Source organism: Lycium ferocissimum, chromosome 1, assembly GCF_029784015.1.
Source record: "Lycium ferocissimum isolate CSIRO_LF1 chromosome 1, AGI_CSIRO_Lferr_CH_V1, whole genome shotgun sequence".
NCBI classification, from domain to species: domain Eukaryota; kingdom Viridiplantae; phylum Streptophyta; class Magnoliopsida; order Solanales; family Solanaceae; genus Lycium; species Lycium ferocissimum.
Window position 1 is genome coordinate 14,106,088 of NC_081342.1, and position 10,948 is coordinate 14,117,035.

Here is a 10,948-nt window from a genome sequence, read left to right on the forward strand (position 1 = left end):
TGAGTAGGTAGGATCTAATTAATACAACACCTATCTTACATCTTAAAACAAGGTCTAGTACCAAACCGATAATAAATCACTCTCATAAAAATTTCTAGCATTCAATATTTATATAAAATCAATAAATATGCATATGATTTTTTTTAACTTAATTATAATTAGATAAGACATACTCTTACGTAAATTTTAAAACGGCTAAAGTTAAATTGCTATTTAGGCCTTTTACCATATCAATACTTGTCCTTTTCCATAATTCTATGTCATCTCTTCCATGTCTGCCACCCGAAAAGAAAAAGAATATAGTACATCATACTCAAGATTTTAATCTATGTTCATTTTCTTGTACTAGCATCTTTGTCTTTTTCACCGCAAAACTTTATACTTATTTGATTGACATATTTCTACAGAATAGAACGGGACGCAAATTAAATGGAAGTTATGGAGCATCATTATTTCTTGCCCCTCGGTAGCGGAAATAAATTGTGCCCCACACTGTCACAGCTCACACCTATCAGCATTTCAACCTCCTTTTAATACTACTCTAGACTCTCTCTCTCTCTTTCTCTATTTCTAACACATACGCATCAAAAATGTTTTTATAATTTGTAATCTTAATTATGATGCGACTTTTGTATAATAAGTGATCTCATTAACTCAGTAAAGATAAAATAAAAAATCTAAAGTCAAAGAATTTTCAATGTAGATAAGTTTTCTTCTTTTCGGAACAGATTAACAAAATAAAGAACTTAAATATGAAATTTTAGTTTATACACATTAAGTTTAGCCATAGATTCCAAATATTTTTCACTCTTACTTAAAATTTATGAGTTTAAAAGTTGAAGATGGAGTTATGTTTTATCATATTTTCTTGCAAAGAAAAGAAGAAAACACTTTGTTTGGGATTTATAAAGATGAAATTGAAAAACATGTGTAAAGATTAGAATGAAAGATGAACATTACTATAAGATGTATACAATCAAACATAAATCTGAAATATTTGTAAACTGGTTTAATTGTGCACTACCACTAACAGTCGTTATTACATCGCCAAAACAGAAAACAATAGTAATACAAGAAAAGGACAAAAACTTGAACCGCATCTAAAGCTGCAAAAGCACAACTCCAAGGAAGAACAAGAAGGCAAAAACACTAGTTTCACTCTTCAACATTCTTGAAGATCCTCCAGTTTCTTTTCCACTTTGCCCACTACTACTATTACTAGTACTAGCCGTACCATTATTATTCTTATTCCCTTCACTAGTAGCCAAATCCAAAGTAGTTTTAGATTTCAAATTATCAGCCTCAAGCTTATGCATCACTGGCATTCCATCTTTAACCGCGGGTCCCACCTGCCAGACCTGATTCACTGTCGTCGTATTTTCAGGCAACTCCAACGTGGCAAATATTCTCATAACCCCAGCAGATGACGACTCTGCTTTGGAATCAAGAACATTGTACAAAAGCTTAGACTCCGTAATTGATTTATAAGACGTAAGGTTGTACGTCTTAACAATTACGGAGCCTTTGGCATTTTTAAATGCTATAAGGGATTGTGTCCCAAGCATAGTTGGGGCATGAGGGTTAATGCCCCAAGCAATCCAACCATCAGGTGAAGCTGGAGAAGCAATGAAGGCAATAGATAGGGTGTGTTTGGTTGTGTCAAATGTCCAATGGAGGAAAGATTTGAGAAAAGGAAGATCAGTGCAATTGGTGAATTTTGTGTTGGCTGAGAAAGTTTGGGAAGAACATGTGAGAGATGTGGAAGGTGAGATGAAGAGAAGAACAAGTAAGGAGGTAAGGAAGAGGTGAAGATGAGAGGCCATCTTTTTTTTGTTTTTTTTTTTTAGCAAAATGTGATAGTGTTAAAAGAGTGTTAAGAGGATATTTTGGGATATTGGGGGGTTTTATAGGGAAAGGTTGGAGGAATGTGGAGAAGTGGTGGGCTTGGAAAAATTGGGCAAGGACGGATTTAAAATTTAAAGTTTTATAAGTTTAACATTTAAGATTTTTAGTATTGAATTCATTATATTTTTAAAGCTATGAATTTATATTTACTAATTTTATTATAATTTGTATAGTTTTTACATATAAAATTTATACTCTATATTGAAAAAATTGAATTTTATATGAGGTCGGTATGCTAAATCCGCCCTGTAAATTGGGGGAGTGTGGAAGCCATTAGCCACATGATATGGCCAAGAAGGAAATAGGAAGGACACAATACACAAGTGGATATGCTAGGAACGTGTAAATAAAAAAGTTGTATATTTAGTCAACTTTTTCCATCCACGATTTATTCCTTTGTACATTATGAGATGAACACACAGCACGATGTCAAATAAGCGCATGTGACTCTTAAGAATTTCTTGTTAAGGAACGGAAGCTAGTACAAGCAAATGCGCATTCCCCTTTTTCTTTTGTATACTTTTATAATTATATTCGGTATTTGTTATCCATGGCCTGATTAATTTTGATTCTCCGCATTGGAAGGAAAACCTCTATTTACTAGAAATTTTTTCATTCTTAAATTCGGACCCAAAAGTTCTTGTAAAGAGTTGAGAGATTACATTTATCTCACCATATTCCTTTATTATCTTTTGATTTCTTTGATATTTTTATGCTCGTCAAAGTGGATTTTTGAAATTTGCAAGTAAAGGAGGCAATTTTTTTATTACAAAAATAATTTACTATCTAATGGAACGATATTGAATCATCAATGACAAAGAAATCGTAGAGAAAAGATGCTTTTTTCAAACGAAATCCAAATTGGGTTCACGCAATGGCGGATCTAAGATTTTCAAATTCGAAAAATAAAAATGTAGTGAGATTTGAACTCAAAACCTCAAGGTGAATTTTGAACATCCTAAACCACTTTACCAACCTCTTTTCTTTTTTTAGGGTGTTCAAAATTTATATATCGACGGGCCCTAGATCCGCCCCTGGGTTCATGTAAAACTAGAAAGATTTCCAATCAGCATAGAAGAAGCATCAGGAGTTTTTTTACCTTCTAGAAAAAATTAAGGTAAAAGGAAAAAGAAGACAATTTTTATATTTGCCAGTATTTCAACCATGAGGTCAGGAACCCTTAAGTCTCTTTTTCTTTTTTCTTCTTCCCTTTTCCCTTTCAGGGCTTATCTAAAGAATATCGGGCCGGTTTGGCCATGAAATTTTTTCAATTGTTTCCGGAAAATTTGTTCACTTTATTTGAAAATCAATGTTTGATCATGGAAATCTCAAATACAACTTGATTTGGAATTTAAAAATCACAAAAAAAAAACTTGTTTTCACTTTTAGTACATTTAAACAACCAAATATTCTTTGCAAAAACTATAACCAAACGCAACTCCATGTTCAATTCCAACTCCAAAATATCAAATAAAGTAAAAAATATTTGGTTTTCATGGCCAAACGCCTACCTAATCTTTATTCTCTTACACCTCGTAATTTGTAGCTAATACCATAATTAATAGGAGTACTTATCTATATATCTATCTATACTATTTTAAAAGCATGAATATAAATATTGGTTGACCAAAATATCTTTTAACTATTGGTAGACTTATATACCCTTTTAGTCTAATTCTACCATATTTCTACTGACTATTTTGGTAAATAAATAAAAAAAGCATAATTGAAAATAGAGTTTTAATCAAATTCAACTTCCGAATCCCAAACTTACTAATTAAAGAATAGGAGTATTCGCTATCACAATCCTACCTATAATTCTTGGACACGATTAAGTACAAAGGCAAGAGAAAAAATATTGAACGGCTTTGATAAGTTCTAATATTCTTAACTTACTCAACATACGTTAGGAATATTATCCTATTACTGCTACTAAAAAACATATGTTAGCTAGGAATATAATATTAGACTTATTTCCGTAAAGGATAACTATACTTTGTAACTCTAAACAAATTTCTCAAAAAATGAAATCAAAATATATAATAGAGGATACTGCCTTCTGTAAGATGGAATAGTCCGAATTCGACTTCAGCAATTTTCAAGCAGTAATTATTTTGAACAAATTTAATTTCTTTTCCGTATACAAAATATTTTCTTATCTTAACATTTTTTTAATAATTTGCATAGGATAAAGTCGTGCAACATCAAAAAACAGGTAATGAAAGGAAAGGCAGCGATTTTCAGTATACGATCACTTAATTCCTAATATTGAATTCTCTTAGTCGTAACATATTTTTTATATCGAAGAAAAGAAGAACAAATAAACACCGATGATATTAATATTTTTGTAAATCATTAAATAAATTTTTATAATTACAAATAGTATTATCTAATAATTTTTACTATGACTGGGATCGACTGGGAATAACGTGCAACTGCACGTTTATAGAGACTAGTTATTTTAAAAGCATGAATATAAATGTTGGTTGACCAAAATATCCTTAAAATATTGAACGGCTTATATACCCTTTTAGTCTAATTCTACCTCATTTATTGGCTATTTTGGCTAACATAAAATATCATAATTGAAAATAGAATTTAAAACAAATACTACTTTTGCAAGTCGGAAGATATAAATGTCTAATTGAAAGAAAATACACGAAAACTACCATGAAGTCATAAAAAATTTCGGCGACGGTAGAAGTCGATTTTTTCTTTTTAGATATTGTATTTTACTTTCATGATCAACTTAAATTTGTATGAACTTGCCTTACATGAAATATCACGTGTTAACTAATTATATTCACTGTTGCTATCCTTATAACAAAATGGAGAAACATATAACAAAAAAATAAAAAGTAAAACATGAGAAGTTGGGCTCTTACAATCTAAATATAATTACAAATAATCTTATCTAATATATTTTATCATGATTGAGATTGACTGAAAATAACGTATAAATGCACGTTTATAGAGACTAGTTAATATAAATAACTGTAGCGAGATTTTACATTTCAATTGGGATCTCTCTATGTCTGATCACACAAAATAAGGTAAGGAAAATGAACTTTTTCTATTTACTTTGCTAATCTAATGAAATATAGGAGTAGTTATTGCTATATTCAGAAAAATGAAAAAGAATTTAGTGACAGAAGTGGAAACAGAACATTCCGTTCAGTAAAAAAAAAAAAAAAGTCTAACGTGAATGAAACATTGAATGTGGACAGCGTAGTTGGAAAAAAAACAGTTAGTCAATAATACAGTGATAAATAAAGCATTGACTACAGAGTCTAGTTTCAAATTTTGCGTCCGTTACGAAAGCACAACCTAACATTCAGAATATAGCAGAAAAAAGAGGGTCAACGTAAACTTTTCAAAGGGAAAGAAAAAGAAGGAGCTAAGTGATAGATGGAATACAACTTTAAATTGGGAAAACGGTCAAATTTATCCTTCAAATATGATTTATAATTTAAAGGGAAAAGGGTCAAATATATTCTTCTACTTTAGTTTATTGGCTAACTTTTAGTCAAAGTAGTCAAATATACCCCTTCCGTTACAAGTTGGGGCCAAATATGCCCCTACCGTTAGCAAAGTTTTAAAAATACCCCTCATTTCTAACATATTCCCGCATAAGCAAGTCTGCCATTATTGGAATTGGGTGACATGGACGCCACATGCATTTAACTTATTTTATGTAGTGCCTACGTGACAATTTTTTAAAAAACAATCTAGAAAATTGATTTTTTTTAAAACAAATCTTGAAAAAAATGGCTTTTATTAAAAATCTGAAACTTTTTTATTTTCATAAAACCCGTTTTTTTAAAATATATTCTCGATTGGATATTTTAGTTAAAAAATCTGGAAAACTGTAAAGTATTTTTTTTTTAAAAAAGTGTCCTAATTTTTTTTTTAAATCTGGTTTAATTTTGAAAAATCTGAATAACTGATTTTTTTTTTTTTTAAATAATCATTTTCCAGATTTTTTAATAAAAAAAATTCAATTTTCCAGAATATGTTTTTTTAAGAAGCGGGTTTTATAAAGTAAAAAAAAAAATCAGATTTTTAATAAAAGCCATTTTTAATAGATTTGTTTTAGACAAATCAATTTTCCAGATTGTTTTTAAAAAAATTGCCACGTAGGCACCACATAGAATAAGTTAAATGCCATGTGGCGTCCATGTCACCCAATTTCAATGACTAGACTTGTTTATGTGGAAATATGTTAGAAATGAGGGGTATTTTTGAAACTTTGCTAACGGTAGGGGTATATTTGGCCCCAACTGGTAACAGGAGGGGTATATTTGACTACTTTGGCTAACGGAGGGCAAAGTCAGCCAATAAACTAAATTAGAGGGGTATATTTGACCCTTTTCCCTAGTTTAAATTTCCCTTCGTCAAAGTTTGGAATCAAATTTACCCTTCCTGTTAGTATACTTGATAAATTTGCCCTAAAATGGATGGAAGTGTGACTTGGACACTACAACACAAAAAAATTAGCCACGTCAGATCCATGTAGGCTCCACGTAAGCTCCTAATCCCAATTATTTTAACCTGAACCCATAACCCGTTTTCCCATCCCATAGAATCATACAACCCTAGTTCATTTTATTTTAGAAAGAGAGGGAATCACCCCCATTTGGGTCTTCTTAATGCACAAACCAGTATCACTTACTATGGATTGGCTGTGTTATTAAGTGATGATCCAACATCTTATAATCTGCATTGCACAATGCTATATAATGATAGTACCTCTGTATCATGGCATGTTTGCACTAAAAATTGGGTTGTTGCTTTTTAAGCGTACTCACGTAGTACCTCTGTATCATGCAATGCAATACTAACTCCTTGCATTTGGCAGCAAACTTGGTGATTCTCTATACAAGCATGTTTAGGTGTCAAAAGCTTCTTTGCTTTTGGAGCTGCTGTACCTCTTTTGTATCCGATTTAGTTTAATTATATGGTTCTTACTTCTTACCTTCAAGTTTACTCTTTTTGCTGGTGGGATACTGGTTTGTGTATTATGGGATGGGCAAAAGGGTGGGATACTGGTTTTGCATTAAGAAGACCCAAATGGGGTGATTCCCTCTCTTTCTAAAATAAAATGAACTAGGGTTTTATGATTTTATGGGATGGGGAAACGAGTTAAAATAATTGGGGTTGGGAGCTTACGTGGAGCCTACATGGATCTGACGTGGCTAATTTTTTTGTGTTGTGGAGTTCAAGTCAAACTTCCATCCATGTAAAGGTAAATTTATCAAGTATCCTAACGAGAAGGAAAAATTTGATCCCAAACTTTGACGGGGCGCAAATTTAAACTATAAACCATACTTGGAGAGTAAATTTGACCCTTTTCCCAATTTAAATTTGTTGCAAAATAACGTACACTCAAATCTCTCTAGAACGTCGTTGTTTGTTGGGATAATTTTGGTTGCTATAGCTAAATGTTGTTGTGGAGAATATATAATATAACATAAGATGAAAATTGTTTTAAATTATTATTTTTTGATCATTATAGTAAAATATTGTTATAGAAGATCATGATTATTATAGAGAAGTCGGAAGACTATACACTACAATTAAAATTTAGTCACGTTAATATGTTATATTAACTATGAGTATTTTAGTCTTGTCAGAAACTTATAGAAACTGAAAAAATTTACGACGTCTAGTCAGGGGAGGAGCTAGTAAGAAGGAAGGCGATTTGTACCCCTTCAACGAAAAATCATATTGTTGAAATATGATAAAAATAAAATAATTTGGACATATAAACGGTTGAATCTCCTTGATATAAAAAAAATGATAGAAAGTATCAAAAGTTATTTTAGGTCACAAGTTCAAAGCTCAACTATGTCATTCAGGAACTTCTTCAATCCCCTTATATGAATTGTTATTTCAAAATTGCTACTACTAGTATTTGATAAACTAGCTTTTATTATATGGGACTAACAAGGAGTTAAATTGACCCAAACACTGAAAATTCATTTAAAACCATTTAAGCTTGCTTGAATTGACACCAAGAGCCCGTTTGGATTGACTTATAAGTTCGTCAAACTAGCTTATAAATCATTTTTAACTTATTTAGGTATTTGGTAAAATAAAAAACAACTTAAATTAAGTTAAAAAGTGCTTAAAATAAGCCAAAACCAAGAAGTTGCTCAATCCCAACTTATTTTTTTTGGCTTAAAAGTCATTTTGCTTTGACCAACAACTTTATCCTTGTATCTCTTATATTTTCTGTTAATTCCAATGCTACCCTTACTTCTAAAAAACCTTTAAGCACTTTTAACCAAATACGTAATTGCTTATTTATAAAATAATTTTCAGTCCTTAAAAAATATTTTAAGTACTTATATTTAAAAATTACTTTTTTCAGCTAATCCAAACGCGCTCCTAGTTGTTGTTTTAAAAAAGTAGAAACATAGTGAATTAGTGATATATTCAGGAAAAGCGAAAATCAAATTAGAAAGATTGAGCTTTCACATTATTCTCCTTTTTGACTATAGGGCAAAAATAAGTAGCCATGTGTTGCTCTTTAATTTGTTCAACTTGCACATCTGAATGTGATCTACTTTCCGCAGGAATTGGAATATAATACCCAATCTTGTTAGATATGACTTTCATTAGTTTCATATAAATATAGTAGTGGCATATTCTGCTTTCACATACTAATCCAGAAAGCAAGTGACAATAGGATATTAAGAATTTTTGATAATTTCATCATCTGGGAAACAAGTATTTATAAATAGGGAACACGGATGAGATAATTTCAATTTAGCATGAACTTCATGAGTATTAAAATATATAACTTCAAATTATCACATTTCCGTCGTAGCAATTGAAATATTGCCAAAAGAGATAATCACATTTTCTCACAAAACATATTTCAATGTTTGTGCAAATATAGGTTTAACCATCAGTATCTTCATAGACAGAATTTCAATATTTGAAATACTAAGTATTAAAAACTTCTTAGAGGAGCATTTCAAGTGTAAATAATTTTCACTCACAAATTTTCAATATCTTTTATCAAATGAAATTCATGTTTAAATAAAAAACTTCCATAGGCCCTTGTAACAACTAATTTTTTGTTCCTGAAAAATAATAATCAAGACAAGAAAATTAGCGATAAGTAATAATATTTTATTTCAGAGATTTGTACGGGGGTTACAATCTTTATGAAATCTTAAATGAAAAGATCTAATCCTCTGATTCTTCTCCTCACGACTGTCAATCAAAGGTTTTGCTTGTTCTTGAATCGTCGGATTACTTATTGTTGTAATTTCACCACGAATGCGAAGCCAAACTTTAATCACAAACGTGGAAGTATGGAAACTTGCGGCTCACCACTTGGAGACGAAGACTTCTTCGTATGCGGAAGACTTGCGGATCACCTTTGGAGATGAGAGCTTCTCTATGTATTTTTCTTTATCCCCTTTGGCTTTATGAAGACCTCTATTTATAGTCACAAGGGAGAGCTAGGGTATGTATATGATTGATTGAACTATATCATTTGAACACTTGACGACATTTGGTTGGTTATTATATTAACTTGGCATGCTACGTCACTTATGCACGTGGCATGATTTTATTGGTCCTTGACTTGACTTGAGGCACCATGTCATTTGACACGTGACATCGACCTTGCGCTAATGGAGCGGGCTCATTATTTCAAGACCACCTCAATGGATCAGCCCAAATGAAATTGGACTTTACTTTAAATCCATGTCTTGAATTTAAATGATTTGATCTGATTTGGGTTTGATATTTCTTGAACTTAAATTTTTATCCAAATTTAATAGGGAAAATAACATAGACTACCAACTTAAGACTCTTTATCACAAAATATAATGATACTTTTCCTTATTTACGGAACGTAACGACAATTTACGAAATATGACGGATTTGGGCTTTAGTACTGTACCACGTTTTGGGCTTTAGTACCGCACCACGATTTTGGGCTTTGGCAGTTCACTTAGCCCAACTGTGAATGCAATTTTTCTCTTCCTCCCTCGCAATATTCCCTCTCTACTCTTAACCCACTATCTCATACAAATTTTCTCTCTCTCTCTCTCTCTACTGTGTTTGCAATGTTGATGTAAATGTGTGTGATTCTCCATTCCATTTTCCTCTGTTTCGTTCCATTTCACCATTAGTAAAGGTAATCTAGGGTTTACAATTCCTTTAGTTTTGATCATATATTGTTGTGGTAGTTTCAATCATATAGTTTCAATCATCTATTGTTGTGTTAGTTTCGAATATTTATTGATGTGTTTCTATCTTCATTATTTTGCAGGGAATCAGTGTTCTCTAAAAAGGCCAATAAGATTGTGAATGCTTTTAATATGGGAGTTGATACAGTCGACAAAATGGAGTGGTTCCACACTATACTGACTACTGGAAAGTGTTGGCAAGACTCGGTACGTTGTCTTGAACCTATAAATTGTATGACTATGATTTTTGACTTCCACAGTGTATGAAATATGCATTGAAACTAGTCTGAATATGTGATTTTTTGTCTGAATTTATGATTTTTAAGTGTCATTCTGCTTTAGGTCATTCATGTGTATATTTTGTTGGTCCTACGAGCTTTGTATTGTGGTTCGTCTCTTATGTGTGGGCTGACACTGTTTGAACAATTTAAATGTGATTCGGGTCTCATAGTTGATTGCTGTTTGTTAAAGATTGGTTTCTTCTTATTATGTGTCTTGTGTATGGAATATGGTTTTTATCTTTATGTCATCTAAGACAGTAGACAAACATATGTATGGGATATGTATGTAATATGTATAGAATGTGGTTTTTACTTTTATGTCATCTAAGACAGTAGACAACATGTGTATGGAATATGTATGTAATATGTATGGAATGTGGTTTTTTCTTTTATGTCATCTAAGACAGTAGACAGACATATGTATGGAATGTGTATGAAATGTGGTATCCTAAAATCTGATTCATAGTTTAATTGACATGTTTTCAAATAAGTTGATGTGATTATGTATTACCTGAGGAAAAAGGCCAAGTATGGGCCAAATAATCCAGTCAG

The 10,948-nt window shown here is 31.5% G+C and overlaps 1 protein-coding gene across 1 annotated transcript; it reads right to left on the bottom strand.

Moving 5' to 3' along the window:
* Positions 1-996: 996 nt before the first annotated feature.
* LOC132049285 (cytochrome b561 and DOMON domain-containing protein At3g25290) lies at positions 997-1,858 on the bottom strand. Its single transcript, XM_059440036.1, has one exon. It carries the CDS (start codon positions 1,821-1,823, stop codon positions 1,101-1,103), a length of 723 nt encoding a protein of 240 aa, XP_059296019.1. The 5' UTR covers positions 1,824-1,858; the 3' UTR covers positions 997-1,100.
* Between the last annotated feature and the right edge of the window lie 9,090 nt (positions 1,859-10,948).

Bases quoted from the DNA above. Each gene is read 5' to 3' on its own strand.
- LOC132049285 (XM_059440036.1), bottom strand. From the start codon at position 1,823: ATGGCCTCTCATCTTCACCTCTTCCTTACCTCCTTACTTGTTCTTCTC.